The 24877-nt window shown below is 41.9% G+C and overlaps 1 protein-coding gene across 1 annotated transcript in view; it reads left to right on the forward strand.

Moving 5' to 3' along the window:
* RFX4 (regulatory factor X, 4 (influences HLA class II expression)) overlaps positions 1-24877 on the forward strand; it is a 160206-nt gene that overhangs the window by 125298 nt on the left and 10031 nt on the right. The window contains exons 13-16 of the mRNA XM_011975596.1: positions 5673-5792; positions 6454-6624; positions 21009-21171; positions 24209-24347. Coding sequence (XP_011830986.1) covers positions 5673-5792; positions 6454-6624; positions 21009-21171; positions 24209-24347 — 593 coding nt within the window. The remainder of the gene's footprint in view (positions 1-5672; positions 5793-6453; positions 6625-21008; positions 21172-24208; positions 24348-24877) is intronic.

The following is a 24877-nucleotide window of genomic DNA, read 5'->3' on the forward strand; positions in this document are numbered from 1 at the left end:
TTTTAGTAATGATACCTTAATTGATTAACATATATGCTAAACATTTATTAAATCCAAACTATGAATTTCTCCAACGAAGTCAAAAGTTACTTAGTATTCCTAAAAAAGACAAAGACCTTAGCATGCTTTAACTGTTCCTTGAAGATTCTCTTCTCATTACTCCGTGTTATATTTTTACCTAGAACTTATTTTTAACTTTTTAAAACAAATATACAAATTAGTTTTTGGTTTTTAAATTACATTCAAAATAAAGAAATATACAACTCATTTTACAAAGCTAACATAATCTCAATATCAAAATCTGGCAAGAAAAGCAGAGGAAAAGAAAATTATGACTCAACCACACTTTTTTTTTTTGAGACAAAGTCTCACTCTGTTATCTAGGTTGGAGTGCAGTGGTGAAATGTAGGCTCACTGCAACCTCCCCCTCCCAGGTTCAAGTGATTCTCATGCCTCAGCCTCCTGAGCAGCTGGGATTACAGGCGTGTACTACCACGCCCAGCTAATTTTTGTATTTTTAGTAGAGATGGGGTTTCACCATGTTGGCCAGGCTGGTCAGGAACTCGACCTCAAGTGATCCACCCACCTCGGCCTCCCAAAGTGCTGGTATTACAAGTGTGAGTCACCATACCCGCCTACACATATTTTTTCATAGGTGAAAAAAATTCTAAGTAAAACACTAGCAGATCAAAGTTAGTGGCAAAATTTTTAAAATCAGTATTAGACTATGCCAAAAATCCTAAAAGGAAAAATTACTAATTAACATACTATATTAATAAAAAGAGAAGAATCATATAATCATCATTATAGATACAGAGAAAAAAAGCATTTAATATATTCAGCTCTCAAGTATGGTTTTAAAAAAACCTTTTAGCAAACTAGGAATAGAAGGGAATTTAATATCTTAAAGGGCATCTAGAATTCTGCAGCAAACATCACACTGAATGGCGAAATGTTAGAAAATTTCCCATTGCTATCATGAAAAGACAGGAATGCCTTCTAATATGATGTCTGATAAATATGTACTGGAGGTCCTAGCCAATGCCTTAAAAAAAGAAAATGAAACACAAGAATTAGAAAGGAAAACACAAAATTGTCTTTATTTATAGATGTCATGATTGCTGGCAAAAAAGAATCCACAAACTAATAGAACCAATAAGAATTCAGTCAAGTTACTGAAAGTAGTTTTTTTTTTTTTTTTGGAGACAGAGTCTTGCCCTGTCGCCCAGGCTGGAGTGCAATGGCATGACCTCAGCTCACTGCAACCTCTGCCTCCTGGGTTCAAGCGATTCTCCTGCCTCAGCTTCCCAAGTAGCTGGGATTACAGGCATGCGCCACCACAGCCGGCTAATTTTTTGTATCTTTTCACCATGTTGGCCAGGCTGGTCTCAAACTCCTGACCTCGTGATCTGCCCGCTGCGGCCTCCCAAAGTGCTGGGATTACAGGCGTGAGCCACCACGCCTGGCCCTGAATTCAGTTTTTATAAAATCATTGGCATTCTTAATTTCACTACATAACTTAAATATAACTTAAAACACACACACACACAATTCATAATAGCAATAGAAACTAAAAGGTACCTGGAAATAATCCTAACAAAAATTGGTGGTGATTACACTGGTGTTCATTTTAGAATTCTCTATATTTTTCTATGATGGATATTTTTCATAAGAAATGAAATGCTTTGATTCTACCAAATGCAATTAACTATATTACCATATAACAATAACAAAATAAAATCTCCTTTTGTCTCTATCCTAATGCCTTGTTCTGTAACAGGCTCTGCTGCTCCCTAGCTCTGTGACTTTAAGCAAGTTATTCAAGCCCTCTGAGCCTTCATTTCCTCATGTATTAACTGAAGATAATACCTTCTTTGCAGTGTTGTTGACAAGTTAAAAGAGCTTACTTAGCGCGGTGCATATGGAAGTAGTCAATGCTTGTCTATTTGATTCATTCATCTAACACATATCCATTGAGTCTCTGTTGTGTGCCTGGCACTGTCGTGGTCACTGGGTATAAAGCATTGGTCAAGACAGAAAAAATCCCTGCAAGATGGAGCTTACAATCTAGTGGAGGAGGCATGCAATAATAATTAAGTTAAATACAGGATATAGTATTTAACTTAGATGGTGAGAAATGCTAAGGAGATAAATAAAGCGGGATGTTCGCTATAACTGCCTCTCCCCTCTTGTTTTTGATGTCTGTCTCTCTCATCAGTCTTTCTGTATTTCCTTTTCATTTTTCCTGTCTTCATCGATTTGCACTATCCTCATTGCTGTGACACCCTGGTACTGAACTGTTTACTGCCCAATAATCTTAATGATTAATTTCTGCTTACTAAGAAGACTTAGCTTCTGTGGAGTCTGAGACTGAGCTTTATGGCTCCTTTGTAGTCAGAGCGCTTAGCACAATGGTTAGCAAGTAGCAGTAGCTCTACAAACTCTTGTTATTTCAAGGATTAAAATTTACAATGGAAAATTAACAGACTAACCGGTAACTGATCAGAGGCATTAATGAAGACAGCTTGAAGCCCCATGTCAAATCCGCACTTTCCCTAAAGTACCGGCTTCCAAGTTCAGCTCTGATGTTTTCTAAGAGTAATCTTAGGCAAGTTTCTTCACCTCATCAGATCTTTGTCTCCTTGTCTTATAAAACAGGAGGATGGAATAAAATGAAAATGTTTGTTCATCCTAAAACGACTAGCTTGGATTTTTATCATCTAAGCTTTCCATGTTAATTCATTATTTCATAGTACATTTCTCTCTTTCTATCCATGTTGACTTCAGATCAACATCCCAGCAAATAATTTCTTCATTTTGGAGACCCTTTTCTTATTTGATGCTATCTTTTGACTTCTTTGACTCTATGAACACAACAGTCGTGTCATGGGATCTTAGAACATAGTAGCAAAAGGGACCTTAGCGATAATAACAATAGTTACCAATTATTAAGCATCTAATAGATACTTTCCCTCATTTTAGTACTTCTATAATGTACATTTTACTGTCCTTTTAGAGAGCCGTAGTGCATAATGATTGAAGAGCAACTTCAGAGTGAAGACAGTCCGGGGTTCAAGTTTTGGTTCTGCCACTTAATGACTGTGTGACATTAGACAGCTACTTTAACTCCCTAAGCCTCACTTTCCTCCTTTGTAAAAGGAAAGTGTAACTTACCTCACATGGTTGTGATGAGGATTCAATGCCAAAATAAATCTCCGGTGGTTTACACAGTGGCTGCCACAGAGTCAGCAGTCAATAAATGTCGGATTTTGTTTTCAGTATTTATAAGCATTAGGGAGGGTAAAGGAACTCATCTAAAGTCTCAGATACTAAGTGGCAGAGCTAGGATCTCAACCTGGGCAGTTTAATCCACAGCCCGTATAATTACCCACACGGTGCTGTTCCTCCTCAGTGGCTCACAGGATCCCATTTCAGGGAAACTGATGGAAAGTTTAGTTTTAGAGACTGCATCTCACAATGACTGAGCAGAACCTGGACTTTGCTGAATTCCAAATGGGGTTGAAAAACCGACATAGTACTGGAGATGGAAGAAGGATGTGAAGGAGGTGCAGGACAGTGGACCCTGGCCTTGAGCTCTGTGGGAACAAGGACAGGAGTTTGTGGCAGGTTCTAGAGACAGAGGGTCATGTTCATGACCTGCTGGGCATCTAGTGGCCTTACAGTTAAGCCAGGGATTTTCCTCTCTAGCCTTTCTAGACCAAAAGAATTAACTGATCCGAGATGAAGGGTGTGGATGTATACAGAAGCCAGGTGCAGTTAAGGAGAAAATAAATAAATTTCACCAAGGAGTGCTCCAAAAGCCCCCAACTAGCCTCCACCACCTTATTTCTGAGACTTGGAGAGACCTAGTTCCCAACTCAAGTGGCCCCTCTAGGGGCCAAGTCACTTATGCCATCTCGGCCTTATTTTCCCATCTGTGCTATGAAGATATTGAACTAAATGACTTATAGGGGAATGGGAACAGATTATGGAGCCAGACCAAACTGAGGCAAATCCCTACTTGATCACTAATGAAGAGACTCATTTCCTCATTGGTAAGGGAGGATAATACCACCTACCTTACAGTTTGTTGTAAGAAAGAAACATACGTTCAGTGCTTAGCAGAGTTTTTGGGACAGAGTAAACGCTCAATAAACAGTAGATATGATGATGATAATAATGGTGGTGGTAATGATCATGACGAAGATAGAATGACAAAAAAAATAATGCCAGAGTGTCTCATAAAGTCTCTAAAAGGCCGGGCGTGGTGGCTCATGCTTGTAATCCCAGCACTTTGGGAGGCCGAGGTAGGTGGATCACCTGAGGTCAGGAGTTTTAGACCAGCCTGGCCAACATGGCGAAACCCACCTCTACTAAAAATACAAAACTTAGCCAGGTGTGGTGGTCCGTGCCTATCATCACAGCTACTAGGGAGGCTGAGGCAGGAAAATTGCTTGAACCCGGGAGGCAGAGGCTGCAGTGAGTCAAGATAGTGCCAATGCACTCCAGCCCAGGCAAGCGAGTGAAACTCCATCTTAAAAAAAAAAAAAAAAAAAAGTCTCTAAAAAAGCAAACTAGAAGGAAATGGGAAAAAAACAAGCAGTATACTGGTCAGCTTGGAGAGAGGTGAAAAGTTTTGGACATTTAAAGGGATTGCAGGGTATCCACATGGAGATGTCCCATTGGGACCTGGAAACATGGGATGGGAGAGGCTTGGCCCCTCTCTCTGACCCTGGATCCATGAGGCCTTGATTACAGTAGACATTAATTGAGCTCCTACCGTAGGTGCACCATTCCACTGTGCACGATAGCAGCATGACATGCAAAAAAAAAAGCTGGTTTTGAAATAATGTATTATCTATTAATCGTGTCATCTTGCATAAGTGCTTGGCCTACAAAATAGGAATAAAAATACCCACCTTACAACATGGTTGTAGTTATTAAATTAGAGAAGATAAGACTTTGAGCACAGAGACTGGCATATAGGAAAGTCTTTAGAAATGACTGTTCACATTCCCTTTTACAAAATAATCTACTCTAAATTGAAAAATGAAGACTGCCACCTGAAAAGACCAACTATCTTCAATGAATTACCTTTTCTAAGAACCATGTGCTAAATGAGGTCTTGAAAACATTTAGGGAAATAAGTAAATAGCTTGTTGCAGATGTAAATTTTCAAATTTGCTCCTAGAATTATGTCAGGTACATTGGTAGACAGCAATAGAAGGCAAAGTCCCCACCACGGGCATACTTAAAGTCCAGTTGGGGGAATAATACGCTGATGGAAGAGATAAAAGTGAGAGACGCTGTGTTAATAAATGCTGAACAGAGTGAGGGGTGCTCACATGAGGATGAGGCCAGTAGGTATGTGAGAGCTCAGAGGTGGCTCGGTGGGTGCCATTTTTGATGGTGTCATACTAATATAACTTCAGCAAGGAAAAGATTCACTTGCCACAAAGTGTTAATGACACTTACCTTGCGAAGCACTAGGCTAAGCTGAGGATACAGCTGAGAAATGCAACCTCTGACCATGACGAGATCATAAGTGAGTGGAAAATTAGACTCTTGAGCAGACCATTTAGAACACTGTGTAACTTGTGCAGCTGACCAGACAGAGGAGGCCTACATGAGACAGCACTACTTACTTTCTGTTTGATCCTTTTTTTCACCAGGGTCTTTTCACCTAATTCACTTAATGTTTGATGACTACGTGCTCTACCTGTTAGAATCTCTGCACTGTCAGGAGCGGGCCAATGAGCTCATGCGAGCCATGAAGGGAGAGGGAAGCACTGGTAAGCCAGCATTTTCCTGGGAATTGCACCACTTAGTAATGTTATTTGTATCCTTACTTCTGTGCTTTATGTTTCTTTAACTCTGTATCTCAAAGAATTTAGTTACGGTAAACAGGTCAAGTGGTATCAAACCAATCGTGTCTTTTTCCTCTTTAAAGTGGGCATGTGGGCTGGGCATGGTGGCTCACACCTGCAATCCCAGCACTTTGGGAGGCCAAGGTGGGCAGCTCCCTTAAGGCCAGAGTTCGAGACCAGCCTGGTCAACATGGCAAAATCCCATCTCCACTAAAAATACAAAAAATTAGCTGGGTGTGGTGGTGCACACCTGTAGTCCCAGCTGCTCAGGAGGCTGAGGCACAAGAATCACTTGAACCCAGGAGGCGGAGGTTGCAGTGAGCCGAGATTGTGCCACCGCACTCCAGAGTGGGTGACAGAGCAAGACTCCATCTCAAAATAAGTACATAAATAAACAAACAAATAAAGTGGGCATGTGTATATATGCAAATTGCCTTGAGTGCCATGATGGTGATGGGAAACCACTGAAAAGTTTTAAGCAAGAGTGACATCACACAGATTAGAAGAATATTTCACTTTTTAAAGTATCTTAGAGACACTTGCCTTTACATTTGGTTCTAAAAACTTCCCCTGTGTCTATCCACAGCAGAAGTCCGAGAAGAGATCATCTTGACAGAGGCTGCAGAGGCTACGGCGCCAACCCCTTCACCAGTGCCATCGTTTTCTCCAGCAAAATCTGCCCCATCTGTGGAAGTGCCACCTCCCTCTTCCCCTGGTAGCAATCCATCCCCTGAGTACACTGGCCTCAGCACTACAGGTAATGGGAAGTCCCTCAAAAACTTTGGGGAGTGAATGTTTGAAGAAAGGGCTTTCTGCCAGCCTGGGCAACATAGTAAGACTTCATTTCCACAAAAAACTAAAAATTAGCCAGGCATCTTGGCTCACACCTATAGTCCCAGCTACTTGGGAGGCTGAGGTAGGAGGATCGCTTGAGCCCAGCAGGTTGAAGCTGCTAAGAGCCATGATCGCACCACTGCATTCTAGCTTCAGTGATAGAGTGAAGCTAGTGATAGAGTGAGACCCTGTCTAAAAAAAAGAAAAAAAGAGCTTTCTGGAAAAACATTCTTCCCCCACAATCTCCAAAAGATAATGCCAAAACCTAGGTATCTCCTGGATTTGTGAATGACGTACAGGTACTCATTTATTCATTGGTACACATTCTGTATGCTGCTGTTTTCAAGTTGGCAAATTAAGCACATGATACGATCCAAATGTAAGCCAGAAATGATTATAATGCTATATAACATAAATACACAAACATTCTTGAAAACAAGAAAGGGAACTCTCTGAATCAAAAACTGAGCTGCTTTCTTTTTCTCTGGAAAGGGAGGCAGACAGGAAACCTTACACTAAACTATGGCAACCACAAGCAGGCAGGGGCTGGGAATGTGAGTGAGTCTTGAGCTAAGCTAGAGTTGCCGGGCACATGGCATGAGGCTGATGCTACCGCCCACACAGTCCAAGATGTGCACAGGAGTCTCCTAAGATTAATTTACAACTAAGAATTACCCAAGCTTGGATACACACCCAAAAGAAGGCAGAGATCCAAACAGATGTTTGTACATCAGTGTTCCTAATAGCATTTCTCACAATAGCCAAAAGGCAGAAACTACCGAAGCGTCTATTGATGGATGATGGATAAAGAAAATGTGGTGTATATATATAAATGGAATAGTACTGAACCTTGGAAAGGAATGAAATTCTGACTCATGCTACAACTCAGATGAACCTTGAAGGCAGTATGCTTAATGAAATAAGCCAGACACAGAAGGACAAATACATGATTCCATTTATATGAGGTACCTAGAAGAGTCAAAGTCACAGACACAGTGAATGGAATGGTGGATGTCAGGGGCTGGAGGGAGAGGAAATGAGGAGTTAGTGTTTAATAGGTACAGAGGTTCAGTATGCGATGATGAAAAAGCTCTGGAGATGGATGGTGGTGATGGTTGCACAACATGGTGAATATACTTAATGCCATTGAACTGTACACTTGAAAATGGTTAATATTGGGCATGTTGGCTCATACCTGTAATCCCAGCACTTTGGGAGGTTGAGGCAGGTGGATCACGAGGTCAGGAGTTTGAGACCAGCCTGACCAACATGGTGAAACCCTGTCTCTACTAAAAATACAAAAATTAGCCAGGTGTGGTGGTTGGCGCCTGTAATCCCAGCTACTCAGGAGGCTGAGGCAGGAGACTCACTTGAACCCAGGAGGTAGAACCTGCAGTGAGCTGAGATCGCTGCAGTGAGCTGAGATCACTCCACTGCACTCCAGCCTGGTAAACAGAGCAAGACTCCATCTCAGGAAAAAAAAGGAGTTAATATGGATATATGTTACCACAATTAAAAGTCACCCAAGCATCTGTGGAAGCCCAATTCCATGAAGGAGGAACAACAAACTTAAAAACACAGAGTGTCTATATCCAAAGGAATAAAGTTAATGGGACAACCTGAAAAGTATTGTTAAGATGAGAACTAAAAATAAATCAGTCAGGCATGGTGGCTCACCCTGTAATCCCAGCACTTCGGGAGGCCAAGGTGGAAGGATGGTTTAAAGCCAAGAGTTCGAGACCAGCCTGGCCAATATACTGAGACCCCATCTCTACATAAACTTTTTTAAAAAGTTAGCTGGGCATGGTGGTGTGCACCTGTGGTCCCAGCTACTTAGGAGGCTGAGATGGGAGGATCATTTGATCCTAAGAGTTCGAGGCTGCAGTGAGCTATGATCAGGCCACTGTACTCCAGCCTGGGTGATAGCTTGTTTAAAAAAAAAAAGAAGAAGAAGAAGAAGAAAGAAAGGAAAGAAAGAAGAAAAAGAAATCATACCCATGAGAGTCAATATCTTCAAAAGGAAATATATAATTGTTGAAATAATAATTTCAATAGATAGGTTGAATATTAGAAAATTAGATCTAACTGAAAGGGATCAGTAAACCGAAAGACTGAGCTGAGGAATTCTCTGATAATGTGGCAAAAAGAAATACTAAGTATAAAAGTGATGTTGAGAAAAAGGACTGATAAAGTCAGAAATTGCAATATTCATTTAATAAGTGTCCAGAGAAAGAATAGAGAGAAAGTGAAGGTTATAATAGCTGACAGTTTTATAAAATGGAATAAAGACAAGGCTTTTTAGACCAAAAGCTCTCATTGAACATGTGCTGAATAAATGGAAAAATTTAAAAAAATCACCTCTAAGCCCACTGAAGAAAATCAAAGATAAAAGAAATCTTATTAGCTTCCCCAAAGAAAATGCATAGATAACCTCCAAAGGAGAGAAAACCAGACTGATAACAGACTTCTTATCTGCAACATTAGATTCAATATCTGAAACCATACTTTTGAAGTGCAAAGAAAAAAACTGCATTGAAAACTTTGGATCCAGAATCCTATATATGTTTATTCATTTATATATGTACACACATGTATTTTTTTCCCCCTGTGAGGACATTTTATGTGTCAAGTCCTGTGCTGGGAAATAAATAGATTAATATGCCAAGGTCTTGCTACCAAGAGGGAACACAAGGATAAAGAAAAGTACAGAGACAACTGTTATGGAAGGAAGAATGTGGTATATGCAATAAGTGAGATATAAACTAATGCTATGAGGTTCCCAAGGAAGGAGAGATTCTTTGTGGCTGGAAGTATCAGGGAAGACCTCACAAAGATTCCAAGCTTTGTGGAGTGGAGGGCTTGGTCAGGCTGTGATAATTAATTCATTATCTTTCCATCCAAACCTGCTCTACTACCCTCCTGTTACCCAGGCAACAAATACGGGCATCAGCTTCAAATCTTTGCTCCCCCTAAACTCCTGTATTAGTTGGGGTAGGCTAAGCTGGTGTGACAAATAGATCCAAACACAGGTGGAGTTAACAAAACAGAAATCTATTTCATGCTTGAAGGCAGTACTGCTAGGGTATTCAGTCATAAAGGAGGCTCTCTGTAATGCAGCCATTTGGAAACACGTGCTCCTTCAATATTACGCTCCATCATACCCCAGGGCAGTGTTTCCCAAACTGTGATCCAAAGACCAGCAGTATCAGTATCTCTTGGAAACTTATTAGAAATGCTCATATCTGGTCCCGCTGCAGACCCAGTGAATCAGAAACTCTAGGAGCACGGCCCAGGAATGTTGTGCAACAAACTTCCAGGTGATTCTGATGCTCACTAGGTTAAGGACCACAGCCTGAGGGCTTTGTCAAGTCTGCAACCAGCCGGCAGAAATGGAAAAAGGGCATGGAGGATGAAAACCTACTCTCTTAAAAGCCCTGGCCTGAAGGTAGCACACGTCACTCCCACTTATATTCCATCAGCGAGGACTTAGTCACGTGGCCTCATGTAACTGCAAGAGAGGCTGGGAAATGTAGAATAGCATGTACCCAGGCAGGGAAGGGGGAACAGCTGTAGGGGCGACAGCAGGCATTCTCCATCACATTTCCCAAGTCCAGTTGTTCTAATACTAATCTAGATTGATCTGTTCCTTCCCATCCTACTTGTGCCTCTGGTTCAGGCCACCCCCACCTCTCACAGACAACAACAGTGACTCTCAAGCTGATACCCTACCTCCAGACTCCACTCTGTCCTCTCTCATTCTACCCACTAAGTCTCGTTTTCATGAAGCTTGTGCCTCCTCAAAGTGCTGGGGCAAAGAACCCACTGCCTCACTCTAAAAGCCTTAAAGAGTTCTCTTTCTCCAAATCACTTCTCACACTGTTCCTTCTTCTTGGGCTAGCCTCTTTCCACCCTCTGCCTGATAAAATTCTACTCATCTCCTTTGATGTTTCCCTCACCCTCCAAGTTAGACTCTTCCTCCAGACCCTCACAGCATGGACTTAATTATATCCTAATTCTAGTTAGGACTGTTTCCAGAATAGACTCAGAACTAAAGTGTTTGTTGTTGTTGTTGTTGTTTTTGTGGGGGGCCAAATAGGGTCAGATTGCTCCATTCAGGATGTCTTTTATCATTCACTCATTTACTCACGTATCTACCCATTTATCCAAAAAATATTTCTCAGGTGGCTTGGATGTGCTAAACACTTTCAGATAGGTGCAGATACAATGGTGAACAACAGAAGTGTGGTCCCTGCCCCCTGGGGGTTTATGTTTAGAGGTTAAGGTTCTTGATGAACAAACTGACAGTAACAATATAATGTGAGGAGTGCTAGGTTGGAAGAAGGGTCAGAGTATTATGGGAGCATGAAGGAGAGGGGAGAAAAGGTATTCCAAGTAGAGGCAAGAGAGAGCATGTTACTTTCAGGAAACTTAAAAGTATATATCCTGGAGACTTTTGATTAATTCCTTCCCCAGAGTTTCCTCTCTGTGGAACTACACCTACTTAGAGAGGGATTGAGTGGATGCTTAAGAAACTGGAAGGACTTGCTGTCTTGTGTACTAGCCCATAAACTCAGTGGCCCTCTGTCAGGGACAGCTAAGGAAATTGGATTCTTCAAAGTATTGAAAAGTTGGGTTGTTGAAAAATGGCATTAGATCAAGCTTTGATTTCACTTCACGTACACAGCTAGTGAGCCCTCTTCTGTGGAAATTTAGATGTGACATCACCACATTTGTTTATATAGATGCGCCTCAAACTGTATTTTGTTTTCTGCTTTGAGGAGGAAGAATGTGATCAGGCTCCCACCTCCCTCCCATTTTCTTTCCATAGTGGGTTGTTGTAGTTCCCGCTTAGAAGGCTCAGAAAAAGTAAGTGTAGTGAAAAGAATGACTTTGTTCACTGAACATTAAAAGGAAAGAGAATTCAAGTACCGTTCACAGCTCTTCATGCAGGTCTGAGGAGTTCTTCAAAGACTGGGATTATTGGGCAACCATCCTGAGTCTCCTTTCTCCCTAAAGAGCCATTTACCCAAATATCCCTGTCACCACCAGGGAGACACACATGAGTCTGCTAGTGATAACATCCTTACTTCTGAAATAAACAGGGAAATTATACAAATAATACAGTTCTGCATTGTGAAGCAGAAACCACTTGGATGAAACATTTCTCAAAGTGTATCAACATTTCAAATAAGGAGACACACTCTAAGGGAATAAGGGATGGGAGGGAAGAGTGTGAAGGAAACATGTCTAGGATCTTCTCATAGTTCTCATCCAGCTAGTGAGTGTGCCTGGCTTTCTTCGAAGCAATGTGGAGGCCTCAAAGTATGGCAGGTGTGATAGACAAGGCCACAGGAATATCATAAATGTCTTCAGATATTTCTGTGCAATGTGTTCAAGAGCCATAAAAGTAGCTTCTTAGAAATACAAATGTGAAACAGGTTCTCTTCAGATGATTTTAAACTTTGAAGATTTTGGCACATTCCAGCTTTGTTCTCAGATATCTCCAGGGGGCATTAAAAATGTCATCCTATATAAGACTATGTATGATATTTTTCTCAAGTACCACTTTTGAAATACTCCATTGCTAAATTAGACTGGATCTGGGCATGTAATGTAGGTCATGGTCTTGGAGAAAAGAAACCTAATTTCCTAACAACATGTATGATTGTATAGGCACATTATATTATAAAGCACAAATTATTTACCCATGACAGAAAGCTAAATATTAGGAAATCTATTATGGTAGGCTTCTTACATTTGGAATTTGTGCAAATTTTCATTGAACAATAGTGTAAATTGTAAAAAAATTATGTAAATCTTGTAAAATGTATCTGCCATGTTTCTTTTTTTAAAAAAAGTCAACTCAGCACATGGTTTTCATGCCCAGTTAATTTTTATTTCTATTTAAAAATTATCGCTTGATTTATATCCCATCTACTTTCCAAAAAGTTTTGAAGCAGTTTATAATAAATAGAGGAAAATCAATTTCATAAAAAGGACCAAAACCAGGAAGAAAGAAATAAAGGTGAGGAAAATTAAATGAAACAAATGTTAGCTTTAAAATTTTATTAAAATCTTATTAATACATGAAATGTTATGTGATCCAGTTATTTTGTTGTGTTTCCAGCTTATCGCTGATCAGACAATGTAAATATTACCAGGTTTGACTTGTTGAGAATTAAGGCCAATCAAGTACCTGGGACTCTTTCACAAACAAATGTCCCACTTTGGACGGACACTTCTCCATTTTTCCGCTGTGAAAAAGGAACAGTATCATGTGTGCTTGGTGGCACAAAGCTAAAATTAATTCATTGCGCATAACCTTTTGGCATCCTCTGATACAAGGACTAGGGAACACAAGGTAGTACAGATAATGAGTTATGACTCACTAGGAAAACAGTCACTCTGCTTATCTGTATCTACGTCTAGTTCCATATCCATGTTTCTAAATATATTTTACTAAGATTGTACTTATTAATTGATTTTTTTAATGGGCAAAGAAAGGGAAATGAAATAAATTTCGGCTACCTAAAATTAAACCTGATATATGGCCAATTTTGGTTGGCTTTACGGCAATGTCATGATAAGAGGCTGGTTAAAGGATTCCATTCCAACAGATTTCCGCAAGGTAAAATCTAGCCTGTCTGTTCACTTTCTCCCCCAAATTTGTAGGCTTGCTACCCTCCCTCATGACCTGGCAAAGTTTAGAAACCTTAACTTTCTTTAAGGAAAACTGGCTCCTTTCCTCCTTGGAAGCATGGCAGACAGTGCCAAACTGATCAGTCTATTTAACATGACATTGGGCTGCAATTCTTTCATGTCATCTAAAGAAAAACGTTAAGCTCCTACCCTGTCCCATCAGGCCACCAAAGGGTTCTAAAACCTCATTTATGATGTCATTTTAAGTATTCCCTCCTTCAGCAATGACAATAAAAGTTAACTATTAAACTCATGTTTTCAACTTCCCACCATGGGTTCCCTGCAACACAAAACCAGCAAATTAAATCACTGAGATACTAGGATACTTAATGAAATAAAAGCGAATTCCTCATAAATGGCCCTAACTGTAGAACATCTGGCCTGCCCAGCTGCATTTTCTCTACATCAGTCGAGGATGTAACAAAGATAACCGACCCTTAGTCTTTCCAAATAACAAAAGCCCAGTTATTCTGAGGGCAGCTAAACCGAGTGGGATAAGATGGACACTTATCCCACAGGACCTCAGAGTTGTCACTGCTAGTGAATTCCTCTTTCTTTCGTCCCTGCTGCTGCTTTTTCTTTAAAGTAATGGAATCACGGAAAAAAAGCTGGGATTGAAAATAGATTAATCGACTCTTTTTTTTTTGGATCACAAAATCAAATCTTAGCTTGCTGCTGGGACTTTGGGCTCCCTCATTCATTCATTGTTCATTCATTCAACAAATATATATTTCGTGTCTAATTTGTACCAAGTCCTGGGAGTACAGAAGTGAAAAAAAGGAGTCATAGTCACTGCCTGCATGGTACTTACATTATAGTGGGTAAGAGTCAATACAGAAGTAAACTGCCAGGTAAAGGTGCAATTTCAAATGGTCAAAGTGTTATGTGTAAAAATATTAGTGTGCTATTAAAAAGTATAAAGTGGGGACCCATCTTAGTTGGTGGTCAGAGAATGCCTCTCTGATGAGGTGACATTTATCTGAGACCTGAAGTTTTACAAGGAGCCAGCTACATAGAGGTTGGGGAGGGAAAAAGAACTTTCTATGCGATGGGGAAAAGCACGTGCACAGGCCTCAGGCAGCAAAGAGCTTGGCGTAGTGGGAACTGACAAATGTATATAATAAGTAAGGAAGACAGTGGCAGGAGAGGAAGTTGCAGAGCTAGGCAGAGGCTAGATTATGCAGCAACATAAGAAGGAACTGATTCATTTGCTGCCCCTGGTCAGTTCTGTCAATCAGATTTTGACCACGGAACTACTGGTAAAGTGTAACTCAAACAGGTGAGGTTTCCAGCTTCAATAGGTGGTCTCTTTAAACACAGCTGTCTTAAGGATAGATGATAACCAATGACGGAGGTTGCAGTGAGCCAAGATCGCGCCCCTGGCACTCTAGCCTATGTGACAGAGTGAGACTCTGTCTAAAAAAAAAAAAAAAAAAAAAAGATGATAGCCAATGGCATACCTAGAGACATAGGTAAATATCAATATATAGTCTTCTTTCCCTGTCTCAGTCATGAAGATTACAGGAAATGCTTGTTTAATAGCAAATACTGTTAAGCAACATTGTCCAAATAGAAATTTCTGTGATGAGATGGAAATTATTTCTATCTTAGCTATCCAAAACAGTAGCCATTAGCCACCTGTGGCTACTAAGCACTTCAAATGTGGCTAGTGGAACTAAGAAACTGAATTTTTAATTGTATTTAGTTTTAATTCATTTAAATTTCAATAGCCACGAGTGGCTATAGGATAGGGCAGAGCAGCTCTAGAATCTTGACACACTTAAATGAGCTTACAAACAAAAGGCATAGGTTAGCTTAAAACTTGAGCAACATCTGTGATGGTTCACAGAATCCTCCTAAGGAAAAGGTTAAAAGTGTGGTCCCCAACCTTTTTGGCACCAGGGACCGGTTTTGTGGAAGACAATTTTTCTATGGACTAGGGAAGTGGTGGGGGCGATGGTTTCAGGATGAAACTGTTCCACCTCAGATCACCAGGCATTAGACTCTCATAAGGAGCATGCAACCTAGATCCCTTGCATGTGCAGTTCAGAGGGTTCACACTCCTATGACAATCAAATGCTGCTTCTGATCTGATAGGAGGCAGAGCTCAGGCAGTAACGCTTGCTTACCTACCACTCACCTCTTGTGCGGCCCAGCTCCTAACAGGCCATGGACCGGTACCGGCCCTGGGGTTGGTGACCCCTGGGTTAAAGGATTCAGTCCAAGATCTGAAAAAAAGGGTACAGCCAGGTAGCTTGGGAAGCACTCTAAATTTTCACAAGTCTGTAGCAGAATCTCAAAGCTTCTGGGTTTCTTGTTGTTGTTGTTGCTTTTGAAACAGGGTCTCACTCTGTTGCCCAGCCTGGAGTGTAGTGGTGTGAGCACAGCTCACTGCGGCCTCTACCTCCCGAGCTTAAGGGATCCTACCACCTCAGCTTCCCAAATAGCTGAGACTACAAGCACACACCACCACATCCAGCTTTTGTATTTTCTGTAGAAACAGGGTTTTACCATGTTGCCCAGGCTGGTCTCAAACTCCTGGGCTCAAGAAATCAGCTCACCTCAGGCTCCCAAAGTGCTGGGATTATAGGCATGAGACACTGCGCCTGGCCAACTTGGATTTTTAATGGCCCTTAACATACAGGATGTGTGACACGAGGCAGTATGTTATAGAGCCTTGTTACTCAAAGTGTGGTTCACCGACCAACCACATTGTCATCATTTAGAAGTCTGATATAAAGGCCTCACTCCCAACCTACTGAATCAGAATCTGCATTTTTAACAAGATCTCCAATGATTCAAATACACATTCAAGTGTAAGAAACACTGCTATGGAAAGGGTTTGGGGTTGGGCAGACCCACATTCAAATCCCAACTCTGCCACTTACCTGAGCAAGTCATTTAACCTCTTGGGCCTCAATTTTCTCACCTGAAAAAGAAGGTAATACTACCTACCTCAAAAGGTTGTTGTGAAGACTGAATGGGTCAATGTATAAAAGGAAATGAGCATGAGATCTGGTTTATGTTAGATGATCATTAATTCATTTATTTGACAAATCATTACTGACTGTCTATTATATTCCGAGCACCCTTCCTGTCCTATGCTTAAAACCTGTTCCAAAACAAAGCAACCTTGGGGAAGAAGAGTGTTTTGCTGGGGATGGGAGGGGAAGAAAATGTTCCCCTGTAGCAGTTTCAATACTGTAAGGTGACCAACAACTGCTTCTCTTGGGATCTTTACAGGATTCTCAAATATCAGGGGCTTCCACCGCTATCCTCAGACCTTTAAATAAATAGAAATGTGAGGAGAGGAGGGGAGAATAAGAGAAAAATATAGGAATTGAACAAATAGGGAAGATTTGCTATTGTTTTACCGACAAATTAAAAGCATTAGACTTGTCTTAAAAACTAAGCACAAACTGTAAGCTGCACAGATTTTCTTTTATTAGCTTCCTTAAAAAAGAAGCAGCAGCAATTCTCACTGGAGGTCTCACTGGTAGGAAAGGGAATTCAAGGGGTGTTCTTTTCTGCTCCCCAGGCAAAAAGGGTTTCTCACCCAAGCCAGTAGGTGTTAATCTGCTTAAGCCTGCCTGAGTGGATGTGTTAGATTGCTGGCACATGGCCATTTAGGGGTTTTGTTCCCCAGACCACAGGAGCCCATTTTTCCAAGAGTTCCACTAGCTTTTTGTTTGATAACGTCTATTTCTAGCAGCATTTACTCCTTCAACAACAAATTCAATGGAACGAAAATTTACTGAACACCTACTATTTGGCACACCCTCTGTTGGGGATACAGAGATGAATAAGGAACAGTTGCTGTGCTCCAGGGGCTCACACAAAAGTAACTTCTGTTGCATTCTCTCAGGTGATGGCTATTATCATGACTTCTTCCCACTGCTTGGAAAAAAAAATTCTTTGGTTTCCTTGGCTGTCCCGTTTAAATATCCACTGACCTCGCTGTGCTCCCCTGAGGTCCCAGAGGCTTTAAGGGTTAATTACTCGCTTGTTGGGGCTGGTTCATTGTTCTCCCAAACTGCCCACCTTCTCCGATTCCATTTCCAATTCTAAACTTTGTTTAATGTATTCATATTTTTCTTTTTACAGAGGCAATACACATTCATTACAGAAAAATACAGATAAGTAAAACAAGGGAAAACATTTTAAAACTCTCCTCAATCCCACCACTAATGATAATCTGTTTTAATAAACATGACTTTTTAAAAACTATAACAGTAATATAATTTCACATGAAGTTCAAAACATAGAGGAGGGCAATTATGCATAATCCAGTCATCTAAGTCGTGATCATTTTGGGGATCTTCCCTTCCCATTTTCTTGTACTTATAAATCAAGCCTGACAAATCATTATCAAGCCTTACAAATCAAGCCTGCTAAAGTCATTATCTTTTGGGGGAAGAATATGGAGTAGATGTGCAAAGCAGGAAGGGGTACTTTCGGCTGTGCTGGTGAGTAAGTAAGGACACTAGTAATTTTATAGAAAAACATGTTAGGAAATTTGCCGTAATTGGCCAAATTACCGTTGCTATTCAAATGTTTCATCACTGGTAATAGAATCTCACCCAAGAAACTTGCCTTTCTTCCTTGGGGTCTGAAATGAGATATACAGAAATATCTATTTTAAGAAGTTTTCATGTAAGAATACCTGAATTCGTAATGAAGAGTGCTCGAATACCATTAAAAGCCTACAACATGCCAAGATCTCTGACATACATTATCTCAGTTAACCCTCACAACAGTCCTGCAAGATAGATATTGTTACTCCTGTTTTAAAGATGATGAAACAGAAGCTCATAAAGTTTAACAGGCTTGCCCAAGATCTTACAGCTAGCACCTGGCAGAACCAGAACCCAGAGCAAAGAGACATGACAGTAGAGAGTAGAAAGTGTGTGGCAGAAAGTGTCTGGGTTCGGAGCCCGACTGACACCCACTCCAGCACCTTGGGCAAGTTATTTAACATTCTAAGTTTCCTTGAACTGGACTTTTGTGTGATGCCATTAGCCTGCAGTTAGTGTTGACAAAAGGAACCATCCTTAGAATTAAGATGAAGTCCATTGTAAGGGTGTTGAGGACATTGTTGAACAGTTCATAGTTAAAGATATTTCTGTTTGCTCTGAATATGGAGGACAGTATACTCCCGAGCAATCGTCAATCTTAGTGCTCCTAACTATTCAGGTTTCCAGGAGCACTGGCTCCTGGAAAACTCGTATCTAAGTTCAAAATTCACATATAGGAAGAATTTGGGCGGCATGTTTCACCTCATTCCGACTGCACTTTTTGCCTCCAATTCTGCTTTTCTTTCTTCTTTCATTCCCACTTCCATTTTATTGTCTCGAATCTTTTATATTGCTATACACTCCCTTAAATTCTTTTGGATTTAACCTTCAGTTTCCTCACCTATAAAATGGGGGATAATGTTCTTTTAAGGGTGTGTGACAAGCACTCAGCACACTGCATGGTCTGTAAGAGATGCTCAATAATGGTGTCTCCTTTCATACTCTTGGAATAAATCTTTGCCACCTCATTACAACAAAGGACATTATTTGCATTCCAAAAGATTCTTCAATTTATGAAAGGGCTCACCAAAGGGTTCTTTTAACAATAAGTCAAGGTATTTAAAATAGGATACCATTTCCACATTTCTTCAAGGGTATTCCTTACCGAGTCTCTGTCACATAACTGGCACTGCGCTGATCCACCAACTCTGCTTCCTCCCACTACTCCATGTCAATGCAGCTCCTCTCATATGCTATTTGCAAAGTCCCTGGGATGGAATGGACTAATTTTTAAAATGAAAACCTTTCCTTTATCTTCCCAGAGGAATTTTTAGATAGAAATGGTCTACTGCAGAAAATACAGAACGGGAGATCAAATTTTCTCTTTTACTTCACCTTAAAAATGTCCTCCCTTAAATTCTTCAGTTTTCCATGTACCTAAAGGGGGATGTTGGATCCCATTCCCTCTGCCTTCTAAAACAAGCTTGATTATTTCCACCATATTAACATATTTTAAAATTTATCAGAAATTAAGTTGTCTGATGAGTTTAATATTGCTGTTAATGATTTATTAAATTATCATTAAAAAAAAATTCTAGGCCAAGAGTGGTGGCTCATGCCTCTAATCCTAGCACTTTGGGAGGCTGAGGTGGGAGGATCACTTGAGACCTGGAGTTAAGACCAGCCTGGGCAACATAGTGAGACCCTGTGTCTATAAAAAATTTCAAGGCCAGGCACGGTGGCTCATGCCTATAATCCCAGCACTTTGCGAGGCTGAGGCGGGCGGATCATGAGGTCAGGAGTTCGAGACCAGCCTGACCAACATGGCAAAACCCTGTCTCTACTACAAATACAAAAATTAGCCAGGTGTGGTGGTGTGCGCCTGTAATCCCAGCTACTCAGGAGGCTGAGGCAGGAGAATCGCTTGAACCCAGGAGGCAGAGGTTGTACTGCGCTGAGATTGTGCCACTGCACTCCAGCCTAGGAGACAGAGCAAGACTCCATCTCAAAAAAAAAAAAATAAAATTTTAAAAATTCGCTGGGCATGGTGGTACATACCTGTAGTTCCAACTACTTGGGAGGCTGAGGTGGACGGATCTCTTGAGCCCAGGAGGTCAAGGGTGCAGTGAGGGCCATGATCATGTCATTGCACTCCAGCATGGGTGACAGAGTAAGACCTTGTTTCAAAAAAACCAAAAAACAAAAAACTAACCATCTCATAAAATATTAAGCATTTAATTTTGTCAGGTTTTTATCCCCCAGTCTTTAGCACTTTCAAGGTATCCAATTAAATTAAAAAATAGACAAAGAGAATTCATAATTTGTATAGAATAGGTCACTGTCCAGGCCACTGTCTAATAATCTTCAAAAAGACCTGAGCTGGCAGATTCCAATAATCTACTTATGTTTGCTTAAAGCAATTTGTTGGATCCTTAACACCTGTTGAGTTAAGCACTGAAAAGTTAATTGGCAGTGCCTATCTAGGATGTATTTCGCCAGGCTTTCCTTTTCCTTCTGGCCCTCCCTTCCTTTCTTCTTATCTTTCCCTTCCCTTTTCTCCCTTCTAAAATTGTTATTGAGTCTTTTGGTGGCCAGGCTTTGTACTAAGCACTGGGAATCCACTGGTGGCCAAAATCCTGGCCAGGCCCCTACCCTCTTGGTGCTTTCTGTCTGGTGAGGGGACCATTAATCAAATCACATTCACTAATGGGTGTAGGATTACAAATTGCAGTAGGTACCACTTAGGCCTACAGTACAGTGAGGGATCTGGCCTAGTCTGGGATTAGGAAGACGACAGCTTTTTGGACTGTGAGAGGAAGAATGAGTGGGTAATAAGGTAGCAGAAACATGTGCAAAGGCCCCGAGGTGCTGGGAACTGTGGTGCTCTGAAGACGATGAAAGATAATGTGGCTGGACCAGATAAAACAAAGACAGGGGATGGGGGATGCCTCTGGTGAGCTCAGCAGAGTCAGAGATACATGTCTTGTAAAGATTTTGGCCTTCAACTTAAGAACAAAGGGAAGCCACTAAAGTAAGGAAGAACAAGGGATGTGAGAACTGTTAATGATCGAGACGTCTTAATTTGTCTCTGCAGGAGCAATGCAGTCATATACGTGGTCTCTCACATACACAGTGACGACGGCTGCTGGGTCCCCAGCTGAGAACTCCCAACAGCTGCCCTGTATGAGGAACACTCATGTGCCTTCTTCCTCCGTCACACACAGGATACCAGTTTATCCCCACAGAGAGGAACATGGGTAGGTAACTTTCTAGGGATGCTGCTGGACTTTTAAAATTTGATCTAAAGAGGATGGGTGCAGCAGCTCACACCCTATAATCCCAGCACTTTGGGAGGCCGAGGTGGGCCTTTAAGTCAGGAGTTCGAGACCAGCCTGGCCAACGTGGTGAAACCCTGTCTCTACTAAAACTACAAAAATTAGCCAGACATGGTGGCGTACACCTATAATCCCTGCTACTTGGGAGGCTGAGGTGGGAGAATTGCTTGAACCTGAGAGGCAGAGGTTGCAGTGAGCCGAGATTGTACCACTGAACTCCAGCCTGGGTGACAGAGCGAGACTCCGTCTCAAAAAAAAAAAAAAAAGATCTAAAGAGGGGTTTCCTTAACAGCTGTTTTCTCAAAGAACAGGAAGGGTGCTACCCTTTGCTGAGTTCCCACAATATCGTGAGCACTGTATTGTGTAATCCCCACAACAACCAGGGTAGGTAGGTAGGTAAGAAGGTGTTAGTGACCCCATTTTAGATGAGGAAATTGAAACTTGGTTCTCTTCAGTTCCCCAAGGTCACACAGCTGGCACATGGTGGGACCTAACTGAGCACATATCTGACTCCAAAGCCTGTGTTCCTCCCTCTTCACTCCTTTAACGCCTCAGCTGCAAACCCCTTTCAGCAGTTCTCCTGGCTGGCTCTTTGTACAAATTGCAGACTTACAGAGCGTCATCTCAGGTTCAAGTCTTTTATGATTCCACTTAGAGAAGGGCTTCCTCACCTGAGGGCTGGAGGTCCCTTTAGGGCTGCAGTTATTCATGAGGTTCAGGGGATTCCCCATAGGTTCTAGCGGTGCTTTATGCCCTGGAAAGATGCATCATTTGTTCTGCCCATACGTATATATTTTTCAAATGTGTGGAGTGATGTTGCTGTGATGAATGAACTACAAATCCATACAAAAGTGTTACTTGAATCCTCGTAGTTCTTTGCCATTATGCATTGTCTTTATCAAAAGACACTAACCTTTCAATGTCTAATGAGCAGTGATCTGAAAAGCACTTAGGATATTAAAAAGAGATCCTGACTGGGCACAGTGGCTCATACCTGTAATCCCAGCACTTTGGGAGGCCAAGGTGGGTGGATCACTTGTGGTCAAGAGTTTGAGACCAGACTGGCCAACATGATGAAACCCTGTCTCCCTACTAAAAATACAAAAATGGGCCAGGCGCGGTGGCTTATGCCTGTAATCCCAGCACTTTGGGAGGCCGAGGCGGGTGGATCGCGAGGTCAGGAGATCGAAATCATCCTGGCCAACATGGTGAAACCCCATCTCTACTGAAAATACAAAAATTAGCTGGATGTAGTGGCACGCGCCTATAGTCCCAGCTACTCAGGAGGCTGAGGCAGGAGAATCGCTTGAACCCAGGAGGCAGAGATTGCAGTGAGCCGAAATTGCACCACTGCACTCCAGCCTGGCGACAGAGGGAGACTCCATCTCAAAAAAACAAAAAAAGAAAAATTAGATGGGCGTGGTGGCAGGCGCCTGTAGCCCCAGCTATTCAGGAGACTGAGGCAGGATAATTGCTTGAACTCAGGAGGCGGAGCTTGCAGTAAGCTGAGATCGCACCACTGCATTCCAGCCTGGAGAATAGAGCAATACTCCATCTCAAAAAAAAAAAAAAAAAAAGAGAGAGAGAGAGAGAGAGATCCTACCATGTGGTGCAGTGGGCCTGACCACTCCCAGGCCAGGTTCCAACAGACCAGTTGTGGGGTACATGAGAGGAGGAGGGGGAGGACCTCTCAGGTCCCTTCCACAGTTGGCCCAGCATAGTGCAGCACAGCGGTGACCTGACAGTGTGCACAGGCCTGGATGTTGGTGTACTTTTCCATAGGTTCAAGTGCTCCCAAGCAGTCAATCGGGCAGCCATTATTTTCTCAGGAGGCCTTTGAGAGTATTTCCACACATTTAGAATAGACTCTGAAAACCCTGTTTCAGAGAGATTTTTGATTCAGCAGAAATAGCAGAAAAAATACTCACATGGTCATAGGTCAGCATCTTTGCTATAAAGATGTTACTAAGAGGAACAGTGATAATAATAGGCTATGTCTACACAGGACTTTCTGGTTTATAGAGTGTGTTCACACATATGATCCTCAGAATGACCGTGCACAGTATTTTTATGGATGTGAGAAACAGGGTCGTGAAAGTCACAGCTAGAAAGTGGTGGAGTCTGGCTTAGAACCGGGGTCTTTGATGCCTGTTTGACCATGCCATGGTGTTATCCCCCCAGGAGACAGCTTGCAGAACCCCACTATATCCTTCCCCATGATGTGGAAGCAGAGGCCTGAGTGATATAAAAACATAAATCTCACAGTGGTTTCTTTTTTGTTATCCCTATTTGATTCCAGGATACAACAGGGCTTTTAAACACAGCAGGAGTAGAGGTTTCCATCACTAATGATGTTTGGCTCAGGCTAGATTTCATCTCTGAACACTGGCTGGGGGAAGGGAGGTATGTTCTAGGTGTTGAAGGAATAGGAAAATCAGCCTGGGGTTTTAAGTTAACCATAACAAGGCCACAAAAGTGGAAATGGTAAGAATCAAAAGGAAGAGGCCAGACGCGATAGCTCATGCCTGTAATCCCAGCACTTTGGGAGGCCAAGGTGGGTGGATCACCTGATGTCAGGAATTTGAGACCAGCCTGGTCAACATGGTGAAATCCCATCTCTACTAAAAATACAAAAATTAGCCGGGCGTGGTGGCGCACACCTGTAATCCCAGCTACTCAGGAGGCTGAGGCAGGAGAATCATTTGAACCCAGGAGGTGGAGGTTGCAGTAAGCCAAGATCATGCCACTGCATTCCAGCCTGGGCAACAGAATGAGACTCTGATTCAAAAAAAAAAAAAAAAAAAAGACGAAAGAATGAAAAATGGGGTTGGGGGGTGAAGGGGGAAGAAAAGAGAGAAAAAAAGAAAAAGGAAAAACATAGATGAGGTTTTTAAAAAGTTGTCAAACTGATCTGTTCTTGCTATTACTCACACTATTCAATGTGCTTGATGCATTTTAGATACACGGGAAGCTATAACTATGGGAGCTATGGCAACCAGCATCCTCACCCCATGCAGAGCCAGTATCCGGCCCTCCCTCATGACACAGCCATCTCCGGGCCACTCCACTATGCCCCTTACCACAGGAGCTCTGCACAGGTGAGTCAGTGGTCCTGGTTTCTTGCCCAGACCTTGGTATACTTGGTGCCAAATCTGGTTAACACAGTTCGTAAACTGTTACGCATGCTGTGTGTGCAGCGTGTATGTCCCCAAGGAGAGGACAGTCTTTTCATCAGCGTCATTTCTGGCCTCCAATGGCTGGCCCACAGTGGGTGCTCGGCCAGCGTTCATGCTCCATTTGCTCTCACATGCCTGGTTGCTAAACAGTTTGTTTTTCATTCTATCCTCTCTTTGACTTCTTCATGCCAAGATCTAATCAGCCGCATGTCTGCTGCCCTTTTTCGGGCAGCTACCCTCACCCTGGGCCTTGGGTCTCCTTTCCCATCACCACTCTCCTGGTGCAGACCCTCATGGAGTCTTGTCAGGACTGGTCTCTCAACATCATTCTAACTGGTCTCGTGGTGTCCCGTGTCTGCTCTTTTCATCCAGCCCACACACGTAATCTTAAGCGGAAGAATCCTCCTGAAATGGATCCCTTTTCAAATCACTCTCAGGCCCTATATCTCCTT

This window comes from Mandrillus leucophaeus, unplaced genomic scaffold, assembly GCF_000951045.1.
Source record: "Mandrillus leucophaeus isolate KB7577 unplaced genomic scaffold, Mleu.le_1.0 Scaffold157, whole genome shotgun sequence".
NCBI classification, from domain to species: Eukaryota; Metazoa; Chordata; class Mammalia; order Primates; family Cercopithecidae; genus Mandrillus; species Mandrillus leucophaeus.